The sequence below is a fragment of the Rhincodon typus genome, chromosome 26 (assembly GCF_021869965.1).
Source record: "Rhincodon typus isolate 14 chromosome 26, sRhiTyp1.1, whole genome shotgun sequence".
Lineage (NCBI taxonomy): Eukaryota > Metazoa > Chordata > Chondrichthyes > Orectolobiformes > Rhincodontidae > Rhincodon > Rhincodon typus.
In genome coordinates, this window is record NC_063357.1 from 7,913,967 (window position 1) to 7,941,713 (window position 27,747).

The 27,747-nt window shown below is 42.8% G+C and overlaps 1 protein-coding gene and 1 pseudogene across 1 annotated transcript in view; one reads left to right on the plus strand and one right to left on the minus strand.

Moving 5' to 3' along the window:
* Positions 1–24,502, minus strand: part of LOC109934761 (multidrug and toxin extrusion protein 1-like) — a 29,187-nt gene extending 4,685 nt beyond the window's left edge. Inside the window, exons 1-8 of the mRNA XM_048612582.1 lie at positions 23,926–24,502; positions 12,833–12,900; positions 11,692–11,800; positions 9,591–9,666; positions 9,402–9,471; positions 5,253–5,385; positions 3,359–3,453; positions 2,093–2,174 (exon numbers count right to left, since the gene is read on the minus strand). Coding sequence (XP_048468539.1) covers positions 2,093–2,174; positions 3,359–3,453; positions 5,253–5,385; positions 9,402–9,471; positions 9,591–9,666; positions 11,692–11,800; positions 12,833–12,900; positions 23,926–24,178 — 886 coding nt within the window. The 5' untranslated portion in view covers positions 24,179–24,502. The remainder of the gene's footprint in view (positions 1–2,092; positions 2,175–3,358; positions 3,454–5,252; positions 5,386–9,401; positions 9,472–9,590; positions 9,667–11,691; positions 11,801–12,832; positions 12,901–23,925) is intronic.
* LOC109934762 overlaps positions 1–27,747 on the plus strand; it is a 119,793-nt pseudogene that overhangs the window by 73,023 nt on the left and 19,023 nt on the right.

The window sequence follows — 27,747 nt, forward strand, 5'->3', positions numbered from 1 at the left end:
AAAATTACTTCTTAAGTACACCCGTACACATATGCTTCTGATGTGTTGGCTCTCTGCATCTGTGTACCAACTCTGAATTGCACCCCTTTTTCAGTGAATTGTGGAACACTGGCAGACCATCACCATGCCCAAACTATTTGTTATCCCAGCCAGCTGGGCCATCAATGAAACCACAATGGGCCAGCAGCCACATTATTGATGGATTTAACCATCTATCAAAACACATTCATCCAAGACACTCCCTTTGTGATTGATGATTCCACTGATCTGCAGCAATGAGATGAGGACAGCTTTAGCATTCAGTTGGGCTGGTTCCTATGCTACAATTTTGCCAAGACCTGCATACAGGATCGCGCAACTGTAATCACCTTCAGTGCAAGTCGAGTTTCCATATTGAAAATTCTAAAAATCTGGAAGCTAGAGCCACCCCTAAACTAGTCACGTCCCCAAGTCATGGTCATGGCAAGTTTTCACTTGCTTGCAGGTCCTTGAGAAAGCGCTACACTCATCAAGGTCAACAGCACATGGTAAAAGGCCATTCAGCCTATCGAGTCTGTGCCAGTCAAAAACAGCCACCTAACTTTTCCTAATCCCATTTTCCAACACTTGTCCCATAGTCTTCACAGAATCTCTACAGTGCAGAAGCAGGCCATTCAGCCCATCCTGATCCTCCGAACAGCATTCCACCTGGACCCATTCTCCTACCCCTTCCTTGTACCCCTGCATTTTCCATGCTAATCCACTTAGCCTGCACATCCCTAGACACTTAGCATAGGCATTTTAGCGTGGCCAATCCTCCTAACCTCCACATCTTTGGACTGTGGGAGGAAACAGGAGAGCACCCAGAGGAAACCCATGCAGACACAGGGAGAATGTGAAAACTCCACATAGACAGTCACTCAAGGGTAGAATTGAACCCAGGTCCCTAGCACTGTGAAGCAGCAATGCTAACTGTTGAACTAATGTTCTGAGCGTTTCTGCCTCTCCCATCCTTACAGGCAGTGAGTTTCATATTCCCATTACCCTCTGGGTGAAAAAGTTTTTTTTTCTCACATCTCCTCTAAACCTCCTGCCCCTTACCTTAAATCAATATCCCCTGGCTATTAATTCCTCCACTAAAAGAGAAGAGTATCTTCCTATCTATGCTTTTCATAATTTTGTACATTTTAATCAGATATTTGAAAGTATCTTTTTTCTAATTTACTAAAAGACTGGCTGACTACTGTATCACAATGTAAACAATGAATAGTTCTGCTCATCATGTCATTTTCAGTCATTCAAAATCAGGATACACATGGGTATTGAATTTATATAGTGATTTTTGTGATAATCCCATTTTTGGCTGAACTAATCAATCCACTATCAGTCTCAAGTATATCGTAAAATACTTTTAAAGCATTTTTTCTAATGTTATATTTTAAAATGCTGCTTGATTGCACAAGAGGTTTATAGGAGGTTTCGCATTTGGTGATAATAAAATGACTGTGAGTGGAGATTGAGGAAACAAGCCATTTCTCAAACCTAAAACAATTTTGGAAGCAACAGTTGTGCCCAAAGTGGAAACTCAATCCAAACATTTCTAGGACCCGGGAAGGATGGTCCACTTTTCCCTATTCTGCACACCCCAGCCCCAAACCTTAAAACACAGGGTGGCACAGTGGCTCAGTGGTTAGTGGTTAGCACTGCTGCCTCATAGTGCCAGGGACCTGGGTTCAATTCCACCCTCAGTTGACTGTCTGTGTGGAGTTTGCACATTCCCCTTGGGTTTGCTCTGGTTTCCTCCCACAGTCCAAAGATATGCAGGCTAGGTGGATTGGCCAGGCTAAATTGCCCCTAATGTTCAGGGATGTGTAGGTTAGGTTACAGGGGGATGGGTCTGGAATGAGATGCTCTGAGGGTCAGTGTAGACTCATTGGGCTGAAGGGCCTGTTTCCACACTGTAGGGATTCTGAACCTTCCCCCTTCCCAACAAAATTAACAGTTTCTAACTGGCCAACACAGTTTAAAAGAAAGTTGTGAAAACAGCAAAAAGTTGTATAGTGTGGAAGCTTTTTTTTGTGAATAACTGGGAAATCAATTAAATTCTTGATACCTGTTGAAAGATCCTCAGTCTGGGGATTAGATGGAGTGCAAGGGGTGTCCATGTTTATCTTCACACCTGCATTAACCATCGCCTTCAAAGAGAATACAAAACCTCTGTTAGAAGGAGAAACTGTTTCTGTACAATGTACAGCTGCGTCTGCACAATTTTAAAATTGCCCTTAGTATTACCTACCCAGTCAGCTGACAAGTATTTTATTTTGCCTGTACAAGAGGTGGCAACGGAAGACTTCGAAATTTCAAAACTAAGACTTTTGAGCTTTTTTTTAGGCAAGGTAATAAGGGCTGTGGAACCAAAGTATGTGGATTCAGGTGAGTCACAGTCCATATGAATGACGGAACAGGTTTGAAGGGGCTGAAGTGTCTCCCCTTCTTTCTATGCTCATTAATTGGCTGCAGAGAGTCCCTAGAGGCCACAGCCCACAACTTCATTGTGACAATTGACAACACACTGATTTGTAAATGTCAACAATATTGGTGAGAGAAACTGACGAGATAAGATACTGCTGACTATTATGCGTCAGATCAGTTCTCCTTGTATATTCTGTCCAGTTTAGACATTTATAGTTTCTAGACATCGTACTCCAGTGCTCTAGGTTATGGGAGATTTATCCACATTCATTTCAATTGGTGCTGACTGTTTAGACCAATACCATCATTTTATTAACAGTTTCATCCAACACCATTTTTTCTGAGTTGGCTCGGCGTAGCAGTGTAACTAGGGAGGCGATGGCCTAGTGGTATTATCACTGGACTTTAAACTAGAGACCCAGGAACATTCCAGAAACCCGGATTCAAATCCCATCAAGGCAGATGGTGGAATTTGAATTCAATAACAGGAATATCCGGAATAACGAGCCTAGTGATGACCATGAATCCATTGCCGATTGTCAGTGAAAAACCCAGCTGGTTCACTAATGTCCTTTAGGGAAGGAAACTGCCATCCTTACCTGGTCTGGCCTACATGTGACTCCAGACCTACAACAATGCAGTTGACTCTTAACTGCCCTCTGGGAAATTAGGGATGGGCAATAAATGCTGCCTGGCTAGTAATGCCCTCATTTCGTGAATGAATAGCAAAAAAAACACGAATGGAAATTTGGCGCATGGCTGGGGACTTCCTAGTTGTTCAATCTCCCAGTTTGACAGGTGTTAGGTATCACAGTGGACTATGTAATGAGACTACAGAAAGCCGGGAAGAGGTTTACAAGCAGCTTAAAATCTGGTGTGGTGATTAATTTCTGGGAGCTCCACTCACCTGATCGGATGCTTTGTTCCAGTTCATTCTTGAAATCACAATTAAAAAGAAAACAGTTTGCACAACGACACAAATGAACAGTCCAGACCAGAGACCTGCAAAATCATAATGGAGCGATGAGTAGATAGCCCATTCTGTTGTTAATTTTCTATCTATTACTGGGCAACACACTTTAGGAAGGATATCTTGACCTTGGAGGGAGTACAACATAGGTTTACAGAATGATACCTGGACTTCAGGGGTTAATTTATGAGGAGAGATTATGCAAATGAGGCCTGTTTTCTCTAGGATTTAGACAGTTAAGGGGTGATCTGATGAATGTTTTCGGGAAAAGATAGGGTAGATACACATAAACTGCTTCCACTGATTGGGGATTCTAGAATGAGGGTTATAGTCTGAGAATTAGGGCCAGACCCGTTCAGGAGAGATGTCAGGAAGCACTTGTACACACAGAGGGTGGTAGAGGTTTGGAACTCTCTTCCACAAATGGCAGTGGATACGGATCAGTTGTTAACTTAAGTCTGAAACAGATAATTTTTTGTTAAGCAAAGGTATTAAGGATATGGACCAAGGCCACAGATCAGCCATGATCCCATTAAATAGTGGAACAGGCTCGAGGGGTTGAATGGCCTAATCCTGTTCTCCAGATTCTTTGTAAATGACAGCCACATTGTCAGTGCTTGCTGGGAGTCCGCAAGACATTAATACCACTCGTCTCCATTAACAATAATTAAGACTAGTTGAGGTCAATGATATTAACACCTCCCTATCACCGACAAGGCACACATTGAACCTGTGATGAGGATTGCAACACTCAAGAAGCTCAACGCCTTCACTTGTTTGGCACCACTTTCATTATTGCGCCTCTCCACCACCAAGGCACAGTGGCAGCAGTGTGTACCATGTGCAACATTCAGTAACTCAATGAGGCTCCTTCAACAGCACTTTCCAAACAGCTCTGGCACCTAGAAAGACAAGAACTGGAAGTCTACGGGAACACAACCCCTCTCGCTGACACAGCATCATCCTGACATCGGTTATTTGTCAATACCATTGTCAATATCTCACAATTCCTTTCCAAATAACATTGTAAGAGCACGTACAGACAACAATGGTTTAATCATGGAATTATAGAATCTCTACAGTGTGGAAGTAGGCCATTCAGCCCATCGAGCCCACACTGACTCTACACAGAGCATCCCACACATCCCACCCTGCTACACTATCCCAGTAACCCTGCATTCTCCATGGCTAAACCACCTAGGTTGCACACCACTGGATACCATGGGCAATTCAGCATGACCGATCCACCTAACCTGGACTGTGGGAAGAAACCGGAGCACCTGGAAGAAACCCATGGACTTCCACAGAGAATGGCCAAACTCCTCACAGACAGTCACCCAAGGGTGGGATCAAACCTGGGTCCCTGCTGCTGTGAGGAAGCACTGCTAACCACTCAGCCACCATGCCAGCCCTAGAGAAGGAGATCCACCATCATCCTCTCACAGGCAGTGTCCCACTTGATCATCTCAAGAGAATATTTGTTGTTTAGAAATGGCAAAAACATAGCAAACATCCTCCATTTCTCTGATGGTTTCAGCTGTGAAGACAGAAACCATTCAAGCGCTTGCAAAGTATCAATGGTCTTTCCATTGAGAAAGGCACTTGATGTTAGCAAAGCTGTCAGGTAGTGTTGGGTAAAGACCGGAGAAAATATAAGTCACAAGCCAAACTCACATCACTGGCTAGCCCAAAGCCAAGCTCAAGGAGAGCAAGGAACAAGACTGATTGCCCACTCATACATCAGGTTTATAGCATATTGGGACAGAGAGACTCAGCAGAATCAAAAATGATAGCGGGAAAACATCTAAACATTCTTGGGATAAGTTCCTACCTAGGATACCAAGATGTGCAGCAAACATCAGTGTGACGCCAAGGGGAAACCCAATTGAGTAGAAACCCACCAGGTTTCCAATCGCTCCCAGTTTTTGCTTCCCAAGTCCTCTTAACACCCCGCCGCTTACAGTCTGTGGGAGAGACAACATTTATCTTAACATTATTCTGATGAAGGCACATTAAGAGAAACACAATGCTTTTACAACTGCTCTCTGAAAGTGTGGTGGTACTGCTGGTTAAGGTCAGGCAATGTGGTTATTTACCCTTAAGAAAACAAGACTTGCATTTCTAAAGCACCTTAACCACACAGTATTGTGTGTGTTCCTTCAAGGCTGAAATGGTCTGGCATGAAGGAGCATAGTCACCTTTCTGGTCTAACAACGGAGTCAGGCTGATTAAACAATGATGTTTATCTACAACTGTCTACTGGATACATGACTATGCTCTATATTACTAGGCAGGCTGGTTGGAATACACTAGCCTTTAGACTGTCTCCTACAAGCCCATTCTTTACTCTAACCAAGTCCCTTAGTTTATACTGACATTATCACAGTGGGTGATGCTTACAATACTCAAACAAGTATCTCCCCTTTCAGACTTTACACATGACTGTACAGCCAGTGAAATACTACTACAATTTATAGCTCCTGTTGCAATTTGGGAACGGTGACAGCTAATTCACACACAGCAATGCCCCACAAACAGTAATATCCAAATGTCCAGATAATTTGTTTTTTGCTGCCGTTTAAGGGATAAATATTGGCCAGGACATTGGTGCCAACTTGTTTGATAGTCATCAAGGTCATGTCTGTAGTGATCGTAATGAGGTTAGCCAAGTGAGCCTCGTAGAATATAAGCTCGCTGATTGGGGCTGTTAATCTGGTCCAATCAGGGAGCCCTGGCTGACAGATATAAACAGGAGTGTCAGAGGTTCTGCTCACTCTGAGAGCTGGCTCTGAGGGAGTTGGATCAGTGTCAAGGACTCTCCATGTGTAAATAAAGGGTGACTTAGTGTCAGGATACAGGCCTCAGTGGAGTTATTTTGGTGGCCTTGCCTCGGAGGTACCTTGGTTTAATGATGGCACCCTCTGACAGTACAGCACACTCTCAGCATTGAATTGGAGCCAAGATCTTTAGGCTCATGTCTCACGAGTAGAACTTGAGGTCAACAACCTTCTGACGAAGGTTCAAAAGGCTACTCACTGAAAAACAACTGAGCCATTGCAGGTAGCAATGACATATCTACCTGGGAATGACTGAGAGAGCCTGGGTCAGCATAGAAGGAGCCACAGAGCTCTCCCTTGTGGCTATTATCCAGGCTGAGGGCCACAGTATGCAAGACAGTGAGTATGTCAGATTTAACCTCGAGCATGCCTGAAACAACAACTTATATTTATAGGTATTTCGAATCAACCTGTTCAGACTTGTTATAAAGCATCTCTAAAGTAGGCTGGATTTGTATCTGTACCTCCTGGCTCAGAGGTAGGAATACTACCGCTGAACCATCATAGCCGCACAACTTAAATTTATATATTGCCTTTAATGTATCAAAGCATCCATAACATTTCACCAGCTTTTGTTAGACACAATTTGATACTGAGATACACAAGGCGATTTTTTTAAACAAATTGGATATCAAGGAGGATGTCCTAAAGGACCAAAGAGAGGAATAGAGGCAGTTTAGTTCAGGAAGGATTCCAGAGCCTGGAGTCCAGTGTAAATTCAATCCCAAGCCAGTTGGTAAAGTATGAAACTAGACATTAATATCTTTCTTGATAGTGTTATTTATTAAATGCAGTATTACAGTCTGCTTCCCAGTGATTCCTCACACCTAACCCAGGCTGTGTCCCAACATAAGAACTGATCTTTCTCTGCACCTTCTCTGTAACACTATATTCTACACTCTGTTCTGTTACAATGATGTACTTATGTAAGGAATGATTTGCCTGGATAGCATGCAAAACAGTACTTTTCACTGTATCTCTGTACACATGCCAATAATTAAATCAAATCCACTCAGCCGTCTCTCTAATAATTAATGAAGCAATTTCTTTAACCTGTGTACACGGACAATATAATTAGGCTGGGTTTATCATCAAAGACACCACTCAATGGCACAATGATGATGCATATGCAGAAACAGAGGTGCCACGTTGCAAACAGCATGTTACAAAGCAACAAACAGCATCAGTCAGGAACAAAGATGGCACTGCCCATATAATCACATTGCAGGTTGGTGCTGTATGGAACCGACACACCTGATCAGACAGCAGGGTAGACTGTAGCCCCACACCACCCCTACCCTACCTGTGCAAAGGAAGAGGCATAGGGACAACAATGGCAGCAATGCAACTCCAATCCTGGGGGTGTAATTAGTCAGCCCATGACTGCATTTTAGAGAGCAATATTATTACATGCTCTGAGATAACAAGGTGTAGAGCTGGATGAAAACATCTGATGCTGCTTGGCCTGCTGTGTTCATCTAGCTCTACACTTTGTTATCTCAGATTCTCCAGCATCTGCAGTTCCTACTATCTCTGAAACTTATTACACGTTCTGGCTGTTTCAAAGCTGTCTTTTTTCAAATTCATTTACAGGATGAGGATGTCCCTGGCTAGGCGGCATTTATTGCCCAGAGGGGATTTAAGAGTCAACCACATTGCTGTGGGTCTGGAATCACATGTAGGCCAGACCAGGTAAGGAAGGCAGATTTTCTTCCCAGCAGGGTATTAGTGAACCAAGTGGGTTTTTCCAAAAATCAATGAAAGATTCATGGTCATCATTGGACTCTTAATTCCAAATTTTTATTGAATTCAAATTCCTGCTGTAGCAGGTTTTGAACCTGGGTCCCCAGAACATTACCTTGGTCTCTGGATTAACAGTCCAGTGATAATACCACTGGGTCATCACCTCCACCACCCCCAATCTTGTCTTGCCCATTTCTTATCATCAGGAGGTCAACACTGTGTTGTAGCTAAGTGGATTTGTTCCTAGGCAGCAAACCTCTCCTTCCCCAAAAAGAACTTTAATACACTCCAAAGGTGCAGCCAAATCAGCTCTGATTAAATCGGAATTATCACAGCCCATGCGTAATGCATAGCCCCAGAAATGCTTCAATTTAACTTTGTGCAAGTGCGCAGGACATCAACAAGACATGCCCAGGCTTATTCTAGCTTTGGGATATCTGTTGCCAGTAAGTGATGCCACTAGGGCCTGTTTGTGCATGGTTGTTTAAGTGTTCAAAGTAGTTAGTTCAATATAATTAATATACCATTAACACTTAGGCAGTTGAAGGCACAGCTACCAGTGGAGTGGTAAAGGAAATCAATGATGTCCAGAAGGCCTGAATTGAAGGAGCAGATCTCTAAGGCTTACAGTGGGGGTGGCAGCAAGACCATGGAGAGATTGGAGTCAGAACCTTAAACTTGAGGGTGCTAGTGCAGATCACCAAGAACAGGACGATGAGTGAATGGGACTCGGTATGAGTTAGGACAATGGATGGAGGAGTTTTATAGGAACTGAAGGTTCTGGAGGGAGAAAGGTGAAACGCTGGCCTGGAAAGCCAAGTCCAGTGCAAAGAAAGGTATGGATGAAGGCTTCAACAGCAGTTGAGCTGGGGCAACAGCAATTGGAGAGAAAGATTGTTTCCTTTAAGGGATTAAAGGGGGAAAGATCTGTTTGTTCCACAGCTTTGTGCTAGCTTCCTGGGCTTCAGGATTTTGAAACTGCTTCGTTTCAATTGCAATTTATTTTAAGCATTCGCTGATGTAAACATCAATGCAGCGGGAAATTAACAAAAGAAATAGCCCCCGTGTTACCAGAGATCCAACTTTACTGCTTCCAAAATCTGGGCCTGATATCAGAGTTAGTGGCTGGATGTCTGACATCCATTTACAGGAATGGTGAAAGAATTTCCGTTTTGCTTTGGTCACTCTGTCTGAAAATAGCTCATCGCTTTGTTGGCAGCTTTGAAATGGAATGCTTTGTGCTCTGTCTCCTGGCTCCGAGGACTGGGCTGTTCCTTTGGATCAAGGGACTTGTTCAGACCTTGTGGATTCTGCCCTCCATTGCGTCTGGCACCTTTTAATAGGTGGAGACCGTGTACAAGAATCAATTGGTAACTAAAGACTTTGTTGAAAATACTCACAGCTATGGCTTCAAACCAATGGAAAGTAGCAATGATGGGGTCAACGCATGAAACTAACTGGATGATATCTCTGCAAAAGGGGGAGAGAGGTATCAGAGAGTATTTGATACATGGCTGAATTGATTATTAGTAAGTAGAAGGCTGAAGGGTTATTAAGCTCATTCAAACATTTAATTTGGTTTTACTAACTTGTCAGTGGTGAAGATGTAACCTAGCACACTTCTTGAAGCTCCCACAGTCAATGCAATCAGCAAGGAACAGCACCCTGTTGGAATGCGGTCAATAAATTATTATTTAATAAAGAAAGGATGAGCTTGTACTTACATAGTACCCTTCACAAGCTCACAACTACACAAAGCAATTTACAGCCAATTACATCTGCCTATCTTTTCTCTGTTTTGCAAGGGTTGGGTCATGGACTTCCATTGGGTTGGACCATGGTGATGGGCAACTTCTATAGGATAACTGACCCAGAGACTCCCCCACACTTAACACTTGCCATCAGGTATTGGGGGGGATTTACAGGCTGACCATCAACCTGTTTGGCCACGCTGTGAATGCCCCTCCCGTGAACAGCAAGCCCTGGTGTGCACCATACAAACTTAGAGCTACCTACTGAGCCACAAGACGTTCAGCCAGTTAAGTGCAATGCTGAATCACCGAAAGGCAATGCAACTTCTTTACTTCTCTTTTTGTATCTAATATTTGTATCTAGGTGCTTTGTACCTAAGATGGTGCATGACGGGCGATATTGTAAACTTTTCACTGTACTCCTGTACTTGAGTATACATGACAATAAAAACTAATTCTAACATGTGGCAATCAGTTTATAAATAGCTAGATTCCACGCACTGCAATGTGGCCAGATAGTCCATCTTAGTGTTGCTGCTTCTGGGGTATAAACTGGACAGGATGTATTTAAAGGTGATCTGCTTGACAGATCACATGGCATTCTCCCAAAAAAAGCTAGAACAGAAAAAGCTAGAAGCATGGCATCTGTCAAGGCCAATCAGGTTATGCCAGTTCCTAAGTTCTGATGGGGGTATCTGTCTATTCAGATGCTGACTGGCGTGTTGTTTAACCAATTATTTCAGATTTTGTGTATTTCCAACTTTTCCCTCACTATGAAAATCTTTGAAAATATATTCTGTTTTAAACTAAAAACTCAATTCTTTTTTTAAAAAAATTATTCTTTCCTAGAACACGAGCATCTCTCACAAGGCCAGAATTTATTGCTCATACTTAATCACTCTTGACCTGGGGGCTTGGGGTAAGCCATTTGTAAGGTGAGATGTGGTCACATGGAAGGCCCAAAGATCATGAAGACAGATCCTCTACTCCACTGGCATCAGATCATTGCAAACTTGAAGTGAAATTAAAAAAGGAAATACTTAATAGGAGTGAAGCCTGCGGTTTATATTGGGTTGAGGAATCCTTCGTCTGCTCCTCCTCCCATGAGGTCTCCTTCTCCCAAAGATACTTTTTTCTCTGAGACAGGGTCTGTTCACCTGCTCCATCTGCCTTCCCTTTACTATCGCCACCTACTGCTGGAGATCCCTTGCTCAGCACCCTTCCCCAACATCGCCACCTGCTGGTTAGAAACTCCAGTACACGATCAAGGGCAGCTGACAGCCATAAACATTGCTTTGGGTCTTGAGAAGCATGTAAGCCAGACCAGGTAGGAGCACATTAGTGAACCCGCTAGGTTTTTGCAACAATCAATCATGACTTCACTATTACTGAGACTAGCTTCTCAATTCCAGAATCACCCCTTGAACTCACACTCCACCGGTGGACGTGGTGGGATTTGAAGCCATGCCGCCAGTGCATTAGTCTGGATCACTAATCTAATGATATTGACTATGTCACCATCTCTCTGATGTGATGGTCAGTGTCTGTGGCTCCAATAATACTGGGAGACATATCCCCAAAGTGTATGAGATTGGAAAGCCTGAGACTATTCTGGGAGCTGACACAATGCTCCAACATGAATACCGAGGCGCTACTGTCACCAAACCACACACTAGAGTCAGTCCAAGTTCCTTGGATTGACATGTTAGCATAACTATGAATTTATAGCTGTGCCTCAAGTTTCAAAAGAAGCTGAACTCATAGTACACACAGCCGGTATCAGGTCGGGGAAATTAAATGCACCATCAATAACTGCACTGAGGATGGATTCGCCAGGCACAGATTGATTGGAACAAAAGTTAAAAATGTAAGTCGTCATCTGAATGGTTACTGTTTCAGTCAACAAGCTCATTACTAATTGTAGAAATGATGAACTCACCAACAAAACACAGGGAAACTGTAGCAGACGTTTTAGCTTTCTCTGGATTCTTTGCACCCAGTGCGTTACCCACACGTACACTTGCAGCCACACTACATCCCAGAGGGATCTGCAAAGCAAGATGCAACATCAACTCTTCCAAATATGATTATTGTTGTGTGCTATCTGAGTGTTAATGCTGTGAATGTAGTTTCTGGTTGCTAGTGTACTCAGCTGGAGGATGCTTTGTTCTGAGTTGTGTGGGTGCATCAGGGACAGTCTCCCCAGAATAATCCCTGATCTGGGCAGTGCAATGGAAGCTGACCTCAGTAAGAATGTGTGGGAAGGTGTTATGACTGGATTCATCAAAGAGAAGGCAATCTGGCGTTGTCCTTGCTCGCGCTCATTGTTCACTGGTCTACACAAAATTGTTATTGGCCCATTGTGCCCTCACTGGTTCTACCCCCTAGTGCCAATATCCTGCCTTTTCCCCATATTGTTGCACACCGTTTCCATCCAAATAATCATCCAAAACCTCTCTTGAGTGCTTCCACCGAACCTGCCTCCCCTACATTTCCAGGCAATGCATTCCATACCCTAACTGCTCAATGAGTGAAAAAGTTTTCTAAGGTCAGCCTGCTTCATTTGCACATCACTTTAAATCTGTGCCCTCTTGTTCTTTCATTTCTTTTACAAGCAAGTTGATATCCTAAAGGATAGGATTTATCCCAGTGAAAATTTGTCACTTTCATAGACACTTTCAATCCTATTCTGCATTTTACTTTCTTTGAACCAAATCCTAATTTTCAAAGTAGGGATTGGAAAAATGTTGGAACCAATACCAGATAAGTAGTCCACAAGAAGAGAACTAGATACCAGGCTCAGATGCAGCGATCACAGGTTAAGACTGTAGAAAGATGTGAAATTCGACAGAGAGTAGATCAAGCCAAATATAACATGAAAGTCATTTTTCAATTAATCTATCATGCACAGATTGAGCACTTTGACATTAAATAATACATTAACAAGTGAAAAGAAGAGAAAAAAGTATTATTTGTGCTTTAAAGCCTCGCATTTTTGTCGAGTTACAAGTAAGTTTGTTTTTAACTGCAGCTTGTTTCATGCGAGTAAATATCATGCTGAACAGAATCTTCAGCCTTACCATGTAAGCTGCTGTCAGCACTTGATAAATTACAGACTGTGCTCCGAGTTCAACTTGACTAATTAGGCCTATGAAGAACAGGAAAGACTGCAATCAAACTCTGCCACAGAGATGAAAATTTAGAGGAATAAAAAGTTAGATGATCAATGTTTCCCTTGATACAAGTGAGGAACAAGCTATTCTTGAAGAATCAGTGATGACTGAACAGGCTCAAGAGGCTGATGGTCTACTGTCCTGCTCCTGTATGTTCTTAGAAACTGCTCATTTCTCCTTAGGGCAAAGTAGCTCTGGCAAACACAGGAGGGAGCCAGCTTCCACTACTATGAATTTCTTTGGGGGCAGAGTGTTTGTAGTTTATCACCCTCTCTTTCTGTTTCCTTTCCTCACCGCATCTCCCACAGCCCCAACCCCATCTCCTACATCGCAGTTACAACTGAGACTGAGAGGTTTAAAAGGTAGTGAGGGTCTTGGATCAAGGTGGGGGGTGCAGGTAGATAGAGTTTGGATACAAAGCAGCTGGGATTTAAAGAGATTGCATCTCCCATTCCTTACACCAGCATATGTGATTACTAAACTCAGTAGAGTCAGGAATCAAGTCTCTTTTAGCAGAAGCCAGGGATGATTCTAAAGAACTTGAAGTAATATGACGTAGAAATGAGGAACTAGAAGCAGGAGTTGGCCATTGGTCCTTTTCAGCCTGCTATGACACTGGGTACTTTCTATCACTGTTCAGGCACAGAAATTTGATTCTCCATCTCAAACTGGGTCTTAATTCAAGTGTATAACTAATGAGTGTCTAGACGTAGTGGGTGGGATGACCCTACTCCTTGAGTTAAGGTATCCATAACCAAGGAGCAATGATGTTGGCTAAAAGGTTTTGAGTTGATTCAAAAGGGATACATTGGGTGGTCATGAACTTGATCTCACTGACTCTAAGATTGGTACAGGCAGAAACTCTCCTAAATAGTTGAATATGTACTTAGAGTATGTCAGGGCTGCAGGCCCAGAATAGAAAATGGGATTAAGCTGGATGGCTACTTGTTGGATTTGAGGGGTAGAATGGCCTCCTTCTGTGCTGTAAGTTTCTATGATCCTGTTTTGTCCACAGTGTCTCTTAGGTCATCTAGTTTGGCCAATCCACAGCTAAGGTCTTGGGCGCAGTAAATGAATTAGCCATCAGAAGTAAGCTAAAAGGGCTGGAGATGCAAGAGCCCGAACTTGTAAATTAACAGTGAGCTGTCAAATGTAAAGTTGCTGTAAACAACAGGAAATCAAATTGTTCCTATTTTATCTGACAAATTTGGATTCTTGGAAACATTAACGACGATACAGCAGAAAAACACAACAGCCACAGTTCAAACCCTCCTCCTTGTGAATCTGGTAGAAAGATACAATTGAAGCGAATTATTATCCTAGTGTGTTAATCTTATTTACGAGCTATCAGAATGTCTCCACTGTTGTTACAGCCCTTGCCACATTCAGTCTTATAGTTTCCAAATGCATAAGGTTTCTCTTTCAATGTTCCCTCTAATTTTTCCTTGCTGTGCCTGGTCTGTTTGTTCGATTAAATGGTGCCTTTAAGAATACCACATCTTAATATGTGCGTCTTAAAAAGTACATTGCTTTTTTATGGCTCTCTTACAACCCTGCACTGTTTTCCAAATTGCTCCACCCACATTTCTTAAAGTGCACGTTGCCTACAGTGTTTTGGTGCCACCTTGGGTAACTCCTCGCATGCTATTGCTTTTAAGTGTCTCCAAAATCCTAACACCTGGACAACTTTGAAGGATATAGATAGCCAATACATCAGGAAAGTGCTGGAGAATTTGCTTTGCCAAGATAGATTAAATTGAAATTGGATCACCCCAGGTTGGCATTCTTTTGAACCAGAGCCAGGTCCAAACGATGCCACCATAATCTCCACCTGGGACAGGGTAAGGAGGCATGTCACAACTCTACCCCAGCCGGAATTTTATTGTCTGATATGATCTGAAAGGCCTATTGGAATATGGAACAGATGATGGATATGTCAGCTAACAGCTAATTGTATTTGCAGGGAGTTCTTGTTTTGTAGTGGTAATGTCCCTCCCTCTGAGCCAGACGTCTAGGTTCAAAGTCCTAACTGCTCCAGAGGTGTGTAATAACATCTTTGAACAGATTGATTAGAATTTTTTTTTTTAGAAAATCGTCTTTGAATTTGTTATATAAATATGGGGATCGAGTAATCTATGGGGTATGAGTTTTATGAAGTGTGAGTAACTGAAAGGAAATAAAATATAGAAGTGGTGACTTTAATTCTGTTTAAATAGTTTTTTTTGGAGGATAACATTGGCTCTAGATGATGGTTGAATCAAAAAGTAAATCTTTGGGGTTTGATTACAAACTCCTGTTTTCTGATATAACAAGGTGTAGAGTTGGATGAACACAGCAGGCCAAGCAGCATCAGAGGAGCAGGAAAGCTGACGTTTCGAGTCGAGACCCTTCTTCATCCAGCTCTACACCTTGTTATCTCAGATTCTCCAGCATCGGCAGTTCCTACTATCTCTCTACTCCTGTTTTCTGATATTGAGTCATTTTGTCCAGTGGCGGAATGATGTTACGATATGGACCGGGTTTGTCAAGATATGGCCTTAGCACTTTCATCACCATACCAAGGCAAGATAGGAAGCAAAGTATTTTTGAAACTGGAGCCTGATTATTCAGATATGGATGAAGGTTTGGGCAGAATGTTAATTTTTGTGGATAAAGTTCATCAAAAAATGACCTATTGACTGCTTGTGAGGCATGGTCAGATTTTGACAAATATTGAAGTTAGTACTGAGTCAGTGCTATGACAGAATAGAATTCAGCAGATTATATGCAAGACTGCAGAAATTTCATGTGGAAATTCCCCAGTCTGCGCTGGCATTTAAGGTTGTTGGATGATGCCCATGTATCAGATTGAAGAGATCGCCAGCTTTGAAAGGATAAGCATGTACTGCAAGAACAAATGTCAGAAGCACAAAACAAAATTCTTAGAAAAGCTCTCCTTCCCAGCAACACTTGCAGCAATCAGCGATATGAGAGAAAATGGAGGGTACTACGTTAACAAGTTAGTGAGACCGTCCAGATACAGATCACAGGCGAAGGAGAATTGGAACAACAATGAAGACAGAGATGTTATTGATAATGTTGAAAAGTGAAGAGAATTTGGGAATTACAGTAACAGAATGTATGCAAGGAATCCTTGGGGTGTAGTCAATTGATGTTTCAAGTGTGATTCAAAGGAACATGAACTGTCCCAAACATTATAGTAAAGTATTCAAAACTACATATGCAATGGGGGATTTGGAGGAAGAAAATGAGATATAGATCAAAGAGAGGGTAGTGTATTGGTTACAAGAAATTTCTGTCTAGTGATGAATGTGACAGTGACAGAGTCTTTCAATTGTACATATTAGATGTGCATGGAATTGACTGGCTAAAATACGACCCACACTCTCTGAGGAATGAAGATCAGAATAAAGTTAAGGAATTTGAAAGTTCTATCAGTTTCAGATTTGGGTATGGTCACACATTAGAAATTTTGAGAAGAGCGGTTAATCCTTGTAAAATAGCACAGATGTTGGGTCCAGTGAAATATTCTTGTTATTGAGTAGACCATCAATGAAAAAAGCATAGATCAAACTGATTTTGCATTTGGAAAATGTCTGAATCTGTAATTTGCACAATTGGAATATTGTTGCTTTCCTTTAATGGGACATAACCTCTCCAATGAAGAAAGTAAATAAGTGTGATTGACATCAGAGAGTTGAAATTTAGAAGACAAAAAGTCAATTGTAAAAAAATTACATAGGCAATTTGCCCAACGATCTTCCAAAAGATTAAAGTTTTAGGTAAAGTATGCAAATATAAGATTTGAGATTATGATAAACCCGAAAAGTGACATAAGGCAAAAGGCCATAGTCCCAGAGGACAACAGGGCTGCTCTATCATCACACAGAGGTGACTGGTAGTAGGTTTAACCTGAGGGTCACCATGCCTTAGGCAAGAGGAGAGGTTGGGAGGGAGAATCCTACATGGTGACCTCAGTTGGTGCAGAAATTGAACAACTACTGTTAATGTCCCTCTGCATCGCAAACCAGCCATCCTGCTAACTGAGCTGACCAACTCCTGAAATATGAGATATGTGAGATTTGATAAAAAATATTGCAGGACACCCTGGGGCCTGCAGTAAGTTTGCCCTGAGCAAGAGATTTCAGCAAGATAGTGGCCATGGATTTAAAGATATGGGATAAAGAAAACAAAATTAATTTTACAAATTGTAAATATGTGAACCAAATGTTGTCAGTCAACAATAATAAGTAATAAAGGTAAAGAAATAATTGTGGATAAAGTAATGGAAAAGTGAACAGGGACTGGACTTGGGCCACTGGCAAAATTTCTCAATGATAATGGGAGGAGCTTGCTAATAATTAATTCAGAGATATGTGTGTGAATATGAACATAATAGTTAAGAACAATATTTCCTCTAACTTCCAGTTTCGGAAGTCAAGCACAGGCATAGGAACATAGAAACAGGAGAAGGCCATTCAGCCCCTCGAGCCTGTTCTGCCATTCAATGAGATCATGGCTGATCTGTGGCCTAACTCCATTTACCTGCCTTTGGCCATATCTTTTAATATCTTTGCTTAACAAAAACTTATTCATCTCAGAATTAAAACTAACAACTGATCCAACATATACTACCACTTGTGGAAGAGAGTTCCAAACATCTACCACCCTTTGTGTATAGAAGTGCGTCCTAACATTTCTCCTGAATAGCCTGGCCCTAATTCTCAGACTATGACCTAGTTCTAGAATCCCCACCCCATGGAAACAGCTTATCTTTATCTACGTTGTCTTTTCCTGTTAATATCTTCAAGACTTTGATGAGATCACCCCTCAACCTTCTAAATTCTAGAGAAAACAGGCCTACTTTGTATAATCTCTCCTCATAACTTAACCCCTGAAGTCCTGGTATTATTCTTGTAAACCCACGTCGTAATCCCTCCAAGGCCAATCTATCCTTCCTGAGGTGTGGTGCCCAGACCTGCTTGCAGTACTCTGTGTGAGGTCTAGGGAGGTTTTGCATAACTGCAGGATAACTTCAAACCTCAGAGGTCCATGCACCAAAAAGACATATTAGACAGAGTATTGGTTATGAATATGACAGCAGAAACCCCTATTCGCAATGGGATCTGTGAAAAGAACCATGCAGTAATAGACAAAATGGTTCATAAAGTTTTGGCAAACTGTAACTCATTGTAACTAGTGTGGGCTGCACATATTAGAATTCATTGCAGATGGTGGAAGGGTACAGTCCATATCAGTTAGCTTTCAGTAGGAGTCCTAAAGTTATATCAACCATATTATTAGCCCCCTCCAGCATGGGAAGGTGTTACAATCAGTTCTACTTTCTCAGAGTATTTGAATGGACTGCATGTGGCAGAAAGGCTTTCATTTGAGTTAAAGTCTTAGAATGAATTGAATGAGTCTTAATACATAGGGTAAGACCAACGGAAACTAGCTTCAATCTGGGAGATATTGTCTATAAGAGAAGGCATATAGAATGGGGAAGCCCAGAGAAAGTTATTGGTAAAGTTAGAAAAATAGTCATTGTACAGATCGTTCAAGAACACACTTCAAGATTGCTGGGTATAGATTATAAGTTTGCAGATTCTAAAGGATCTACAGAAAGTAACCCAGCTCCCTCTCATACTCAAACACTGCACAGCTTTGAGAATCAATCTGATGCAATTGACCGTTTGTCTGATGATGGACAGATCCGTTCTGTTGGTCAACATGAGGTCATTGGTCACAAAGAACAACAGACAAAAATGGGGACTAATGTCAAATATTTACCCGAAGGGGCTGATCATTGGAGAGGTGTGACTATTACAGGTAAGAGCACGGAAGGCCACTGGGAAGTATAAGAGCTGGATGGATGGATAGGATGAGGACAGGAGATTCAGCCCATGGATTGGGAACATGAAGTACAAAGATGGAAAGCAAGAAAACGCAGTGTAAGCTCAAACAGTGGGTCTGGGAGAAAGCATACCCCTGAAAATAAATTGTGAACTATTGAAAGAAATCCTAGTAATAAGAGGGGTAGGTCAAACAGGAGCAGGTCCAGAAAGAGATAGAACATAAAATAAAGAGTGTAGTTTAACAAGGACAAGAAATATAATACAAACCAGGAATACTACCAGGAGCAGAAGCCCATGTGATCAGGAATTCTTACTGGCCATGAAACCAGAAGACAAGATAATAAAAGACGCTAAACAACAAAATCGCAAAACTGGAAAAGTAATTTGAGTGTACACAGAGGTGCTATATGGAAGAGAACCAGTGCTATCACAGAGGTGGAGATGTACAGAAATGATGTCCACTAATGGGGTTTGTAAGACTAAAGCAAGGCTAATGGCACAAAGTTTCGAAGAGAAACTGCTGGATCAAGATAGGTTAGATTCACCAATGGCAGGAGAAATAATTTTGAAAATGTTCTTGCCTTTGATAGCAACAATTCTTGGGGGAATTGTAGATCAATAGATATTAAAGCTGCATTTCTTCAGGGAGATCAGATCAGGATGGTCGTATTTTGTCATCCCACAAAAGAGCATCCAAATGCATTGGGAACACTCAGAAAGTTAATTAAATGTTGCTACAGCCTAGATTGATTTGGTACATTGATAATAAGTCATCATGAGATAGCATGTACTCAACGAAATATGTGAATGAGAAAAGATTGAGGATTGATATTGCAGTTTTAAAACAGATGGCGGAGAAATGGAGAGATCAATGGAGAGAGAAATGGGTGGATCACAGCAGTCAGCAATCTGATTGTTTTACAAGGAAAGCAGCAGGTTCTCAGAAACTGTTGGATGTACAAGTGAAAAGATATTTGGAACTTTAATGTGTAAAGAAAATCGTTGGAACATAATCAGTTCTAATTTTGTTTGACTTTTTATTTCTGACTGATTTATCTAAAAAGCAAAGGGGTATCTGTTATCATCTCATATGGCCTGAAGGAATGCTGGTGATCTAAGGAAATTGGTGATGGATATATCAATGAACGGGTTTGAATTGGTTGTATAAATATGGAGAGCTAGTAATTCGTAAGGTGTGTGAGTTCTGCAGTGTGGCTAGTTAGAACAAAGCTCCCACATAAGAGTGTGGACTTGAATTCTGTTTAAATACAGTTTTTTTTTCTAGTATAAGAAGAACATGGATTCAATTCTTTGTTGTTGGCACCAATCAGGTCCACATGGACTGTCCTCCCACATGGGTCCCCAAGGATTCCACATTTACCTGCATAGTATAGTCTGGAGCTAATGATAGTGGAGGGCTACACTGTCCTGCCATCATGCAGATGAGCTAGAATCTCTCCTGTCTTTACCACCAGCTCCTGGCATGTGTCAGGAGGTGGAAACTCAAAATGTTTGGCCACATTATCTTCCATGGCCATCAAGTGCTGAAGCAGGACTTGAAACTGGAACTTCAGGCTCAGAGACAGTGTTACTACCCACTGTGCCTCATAAGACCATTTTCATTTTTTTTTAATTCACTCGTGGAATGTGGGTGTTGATGGCTGGGCCAGAATTTATTGTCCGTCCCTAGTTGCCCCTTGAGAAGACACAGTCAAACAACACTTGGTGTGGCACAGTGGCTCAGTGGTTAGCACTGCTGCCACACAGCACCAGGGACCCAGGTTCAATTCCACCCTCGGGCGACTGTCTGTGTGGAGTTTGCACATTCTCCCCGTGTCTGCGTGGGTTTCCTGCGGGTGCTCCGGTTTCCTCCCACAGTCCAAAGGTGTGCAGGTTGGGGTGGATTGCCCATAGTGTTCAGGGATGTGTGGGTTATGGGGGGATGGGTCTAATTGGGATGCTCTGAGTGTCGGTGTGGACTTGTTGGGCCGAAGGTCCTGTTCCACACTGTAGGAGTTCTATGATCTATGAACCATTTGCCCCATTCTCCCTGTACACAATGGTGAAGAATCAGACTCAGTATGAAAGGCACCATTTTCCATTCAGTTACATGACAAGTTACTGCACAGTTCCGGCTGTTACAAAACAACCACATTGTGATATATCAAAGTACATTAATGTCAAGATTATGATCTCCAAAGAATAAAATTAATGGAAGATAACTGAAAGAACAGTTATAAAAACACATGATACTGATTTGGAAAGTTGCAAATGATCCCATTAAATTTTGGTGAGCTACTTCCTTGAACCGTTGCAGTCCATGTGCTGTGGGTTGACCCACAATGCCCTTAGGGAAGAAATTCTAGGATCTTGACTGAGCAACACCGAAGGGATGGCAATATATTTCCAAGACAGGACGGTGCGTGAGTTAGAGGGGAATGTAGTGGTGATCCCGTGTATCTGCTGCCCTTGTTTGATTTGATTTGATTTGATTTATTGTAGTCACATGTACCTAGGTACAGTGAAAAGCTTTGTTTTACGGGCACTACAGGCAGATCATAGCAAACAAGGACATACCAGATCATAGGGTGAGGTACACAAGGTTACAACTGCACAGGAGGTGCACAAAGCAAGATCAACATTGTTTAAAGTTAGGAGATGTCCATTCAGCAGTTTCATAACGGCAGGGAAGAAGCTGTTTGTGAACCTGTTTGTTCGTGTTTTCAAGCTTCTGTATCTTCAGCCTGATGGAAGAGGTTGAAAGAGAGCATTACCGGGATGGAGGGGTCTTTGATAATATTGGCAGCCTTTCCCTGGCGACAAGAAGTGTAAATGGAGTCCATGGATAGGAGTTTGGCTTCTGTGATGATCTGGGCTGTGCACACAACTTTCTGCAGTTCCTTACAGTCCTGGGCCGAGCAGTTGCCGTTATGCACCTGGATAGAATGCTTTCTATGGTGCATCTGTAACAGTTGGTGGGGATCCTTATGGGCATGTCAAATTTCCTAAGCCTCCTGAGGAAGAAGAGGCATTGTTGTTTTGCCCATCGCATCTACGTGGGTGGTCCAGGGCATATCGTCGGTTATCATCACTCCTAGGAACTTGATGTTCTCAACCCTTTCCACCTCAGCTCCATTGATGTAGATGGGGATATGTCCTCCTCCTTCCTTCCTGCTTGTCCTTCTATGGAAATGGTCATGGGTTTGGAAGGAGCTGACTAAGGATCTTTGGTGAATTTCTGCTTTCATTTCTCCTTTAAAGGTTGGCAATACATTTTTTCTCAAAACATGTGGGGCTGGGGTGACATAGAGACAGGGAGGAAATCGAAGGAGGGAGGGGGAAAGAGTACAGTGTAACTGGTAAAGGAGAACCACCCAATACTGGTAATAGAAACAAGATAGACTCCCCCTAACAGAGACACACAAACCATTGGATTGTATCCCTGGTATATTTCCCATTAAATGGATTTCTAAAGATAAACATATAACTGTTAGTGTCTGGTGTGTACACAGGACATGCGACATGGGCTGTCTAGGAGTAGAGGGTAAAACTGTTCCCACTGTTGGGAGTGGGGTCATCAGGGATTAGGGGAACAGAGATAACTGAGTAGGGAGGTGGAGATGAGAAGAAATAATTTTATGCAGTGAGTTGTTACAATGTGGAATGCGTAACCTCAAAGGGTAATGGAAGCAAATTCCATATTAACTTCTGCATGAAAATCAGATCGATTCTTAAAAAAGAAGAAAACAAAATGCAAGGTGCTGCAGAAAAAGTAAAGCAAGTGGATCTAATGAGATCATTCTTTCAAGTACCTGGCACAGTCATGCTGGCCTCCTGTGCTGTATGAGACCATGAATCTATAATAACTATGCAGGATCATTATGGCTTTTTGTTTATCTAATATGTTTTGAGATAGGAATGCAATAAAAGTTTAATGGCACTACTTGCAACTTGCTGAATCAGTAAAAGTGTTAGTTCACTAACATATCAAGTGATTTTATGACCTTTTATTTCAGTTACCTTCCATTAATATTATTGTTTGGAGATCATAATCTTGATATTAATGTACATTGATATATCGCTCTGAGGGAACTGTGCAGTAACTTGTCATGTCACTAAATGGAAGATGGTGCCTTTCATATTAAATCTGATTCTTCACCATTGTGTACAGGGAGAATAGGACAAATGGTTGTTTGAGTGTGTCTTCTGTGCACATGTTACATGGATTTACAAAAATAGGCCATTTGAATGGATTGCTTTATATAGGTGTTGATGATCCACACTAACCTCCCCCTGTCCTACTTTATCTCATCCTTTCAGTTGATCCTTCCACCTTTCCTCCCCATGTGCTTATCTAACTGATCACTGCAATACCTCTATGGCAATCATCTCAATCAAACTATGGCTATGACCAGACGGAATAGTCTCAGAATAAAGGGATGCCAATTTAAGACTGAGATGAGGAGGAATTTCTTCTCCCAGAGGGTTGTCAATCTTTGGAACCCCTTGCCCAGTGAGCTTGGGGGCAGAGTCCTTGTGTCTATTTAAAGTTGAGATACAGAGATTCTTGATCAGCCGGGGAATCAAGGGTTATGGGGAAATTGCAGGGAAGTGGATGTGAGAAATGTTGATGAGCCATGATTCTACTGATGGTGAAGCAGGCTTGTGGGGCCGAATGGCCTACTCCTGTTCCTATTTCTGATGGTTTGAGTAGAACGTTCCACATTCTCAACACTTTCTGGGTAAGGACATTCCTTCTGAACTCCTCATTGGATTTACTAGTGTCCACCTTAGATTTGCGTTGTCTACTTTTGGACTTCTTCATAGTTTGCCCTGCCATTTTGTTTCTCAGCATCTCAGGGATAATAGAGGATGTTGTTCAACAATAAGTATCACCCCTAATGGATAATTCCTTCTCCTGACTGTTTATAATTTGCGGACTGTCTGCCAGAAGGTTTAGAATTAGTCCTCATACGGGAAACTCACTTTCTTCATCAATAAGAAACCTTTGAATTCACATTGGATTGTGACAGCAGATTTCGCCTCCCCATTTAATGAAAAAAACTTGCATTTACAACACACCTTTCACCACCGAGTGCAAGGATTCGAGAGACTTGTTTGACAAAGTGACGTTCTTTGATTTACCTGCTAGGAAGGTTCCAATCTCGTAAGTCCACCATTCGATACACAGCATGAGCATGCTGGGAATTGCCAGTCGTACAAAGCTGCCCCACTCCTGCAGGCAATCGGCAGACCATCCTAGATTAACAGAACAGAGATACTGAAATGATATGGGAAGGATGGAATTTTCGCTTTCCAAATTGGGATTGAAGGGAGCTGGGTGGAAACACATTAGCATCAATGACCATTCTGGAGACTTTGTTCCAAATCTGATCATCTCCCCAAGGGAGTCAACAGGGAAAGAGAAGTCACTAACCTTGTTAATCGACCATCTTTAGTTCATTGAGGAGCTCGTTAAGCCCTTGCTTTCGGACTTCCTGGGATTTACATGAAGTGGGAAGCCATTAAACGTTCTCTAAAGCTAGCCCATAGCAACATGAAGGGAACAATGATGGGAAAGTGCAAGAACAGTGTGGCACGGTGGCTCAGCAGTTAGCACTGCTGCCTCACAGCGCCAGGAACCCAGGTTCAATCCCACACTCGAGTGACTGTCTGTGTGGAGTTTGCACGTGCTCCATTCTGGTTGGTTCGGTTTCCTTCCCCCAGTGCAAAGATGTGCGGGTTAGGTGGCTTGGTTGTGCTAAATTGCCCATAGTGTCCAGGGATGTGTAGGTTAGGTGGATTAACCACAAGGAATGCAGGGTTACAGGGGTGGAGTAGGTCTGGGTGGGATGCTCTTTGGAGAGTTGATGTGGTCTTGTTACACTGAATTACTTGCTTCTGTAGGGATTACTGAACAATGTGATTTTAAGCAAAATAATGGGAAGTTTTTGTGCAAGGAAAGAATCATTGAATCCCTACAGTGTGAAAACGGGCCCTTTGGCCCAACAAGTCCACACTGACCCTTGGAGCATCCCACCCAGACCCATCCCCCTATAACCCACACACCCTTGAACGCTACAGGCAATTTAGCATTGCCAAACCACCTAGCCTGCACATCTTTGGACTGTGGGAGGAAACCCATGCAGACACAGGGAGAATGTGAAAACTCTGCACAGACAGTCATCCAAGGGTGGAATTGAACCTGGGTCCCTGGTGCTGTGAGGCTGCAGTGCTAACCACTGAGCCACCATGCCACCCCCAAAAGCATCAAGAAGAAATCCAATTTTAATAAACATCCTTTCCAAAACCTCTCCTGGGTTCCAATTCTCCATTTGCCCTGATGACTTTGAACATGAAGAATGTTTCATTTTCTTAAATCCCACAATGATCAGGGAAGATGGATACAGAGCTGTCTCTAGGGTCTTAAAGGCCCTAATGCTGGGTAGATTGGAGTTTCATAGAGAATCTCTCATCTGGGACATGTCAACCACCTAGAATCAATCTTTCCTCTTGATTCCTATCTCTGAAAGGAAAATCCAGCCAGAGATATCTGAGAATAATCAGATGAAGGGACAGTAGGAGCAGGGAAACATCATTCAACCCTCTCAGTTCAACTTAATATTTGGGTCAGAGTCACGCCACCATGAAGTGAATGTTATTCAAATTATTTGCACTTCTCTTTTGCATCTTTTAATGGGTGGCATGGTATTGACACAATTAAAGACCTACAAACCGATCAGCTGCGTGTTTTTCAACTGGAAAAAGGGGCATGTCACTATACTGCTAAACATAGAGACAAAGTTGAAGCTTTCTGTCTTGCCCCTGTCAGGATGAAAAGAAAAGAAATAGATTTGCAGAAGAAACATCAATTTAAAGAGCATGAGAGGAGAACGCTGACTAGTTGGACTGTTGTTGGCTTCGAGGTGCACCAGGATCAGTTAACTGTCAATCTTTAGACCAGAGAGGCAGCCTCTGGCTGGTCTAAGAACTGTGAATGTTTCCTGCTGCATATCTATGCCAATGATATCCAACCAATCTACACCCTCTTCCCATGCTGTAGAAAATTGTCGTTCCCTTTAATTGTTGGGTTCTTGCCTCTTAGATTCCACTATTCTGATTGCCCAGTTATAGAAGGATATTAATAAGCTGGAAAGGGTTCAGAAGAGAGATACACCAGGGTGTTACTGGGTATGGAAGGTCTGAGTTATAAAGAAAGACTGGATAGGCTGGGAGTTTTTTCACTGGAGCACAGGAGATTGAGAATGAACCTTATAGAGGTTTGTAAAATAATGACAGGTATAGATTGAGTTCATGGTATTTGTTTTTTTCCCTAGCATAGGGGATTCCAAGACACAAGGGGCACATTTTTAAGGTGAGAGGAGAAAGATTTAAAAAGGACATGAAGGGCAACTTTTTTACACAGAGTTCATGTGCGGAATGAACTTCCTGAGGAAGTGGCGGATGTGGGTACAATTACGACGTTTAAAAAGCATTTGCATAAGTATATGAATAGGAAAGGTTTGAAGGGATATGGGCCAGGAGCAGGCAGGTGGGACTAGTTTAGTTTGGGATTATGGTTGGCATGGACTGATTGGACCGAAGGGTGTGTTTCCATGCTGTATGATTCTGACTCCATGGCTCTATGAAAGGTGTTCACTTTGTATCTCATCCGAGTAAAATTTAAAGTTCTGTAGTAGCAAGCAATTATTTACATGCTGCTCGGTAAATGTATTATCTGGTGTGCTGCTGAAACATACAGGTCAGGAACGTTTTGTCTGTGATCTCGGACCAAGCTGACGGCAGAGTAGGAAGTTCACAGAGCTCCTCTGCTCTGCCTGTGCTTTTCCCTTCTCTCTTTTCTTTCTACTTTTCTGGAGTTTTGTTTTTCAAGCTTTTAATTTTAAATTTACTCAAAGGGGAATGGAGGAGGCGACTCCCAGACTGGAGGCCATTGCAGGCAGACCAAGCCAGCGTGGGAGGCGAGTCCCAGACCAGACCAGCGTGGGAGGCGAGTCCCAGACCAGACCAGCGCAGGAGGCGAGTCCTGAAGGCAAATCCCGGATCAGCAGCCAGCACGAGAGGCTGGTACGGGGAGGCGAGTCCCGGACTGGAGCCTGGCACAGGGAGGCGAGTCCCAGACTGGAGCCTGGCGCAGGGAGGTGAGTCCCGGACTGAAGGACAGCGCGAGGAGGCGAGTCCTGGACTGGAGGACAGCGCGGGGAAGCGAGTCCCGGACAGGAGGACAGCGCGGGGAGGTGAGTCCCGGACTGGAGGACAGCGCGGGGAGGCGAGTCCCGGACTGGAGCCTGGCACGGGGAGGCGAGTCCCGGACTGGAGCCTGGCGCAGGGAGGTGAGTCCCAGACTGGAGCCTGGCGTGGGGAGGCGAGTCCCGGAATGGAGCCTGGCGCAGGAAGGTGAGTCCCAGACTGGAGCCTGGCGCGGGGAGGCGAGTCCCGGACTGGAGAACATTTCCACAATGGATGACATTAGGAACGGTGGAAATGACAACACCATCAGATACAGCTGCAGAATAGGCTATTTCATTCATTGGTTCTGGTCCATATTTTAATATGGTCATGGCTGATCTGGTAATCATCCACTCCACTTCTGTGTCTTTGCCCTGTAACCCTTGTTTCCCTCACTAATTAAAAATCTCAACTTTGAATATACTTTCTGACATAGCCTCAACTGCCCTGCTGAGTTTCTCCAGCAATTTCTCTGTTTGCTTGTTTCAGTTTTGCAGTTCTTTATTGTAGTTGGCTCGCCGAGCTGGTTCGTTAGTTTGCAGACGTTTCATTACCCTGCTGGGTAACATCATCAGTGCAGCCTCCAATGAAGCGCTGTTGTGTTTTCCCATCTGGTATTTAAACTCTGGGGTCCGTTGGAATTGATTACCTCACTTCCGGTTTTCCTTCGCAGCGGTGTGTATATATAGGGTCTAATTCTACACGTTTATTGATGGC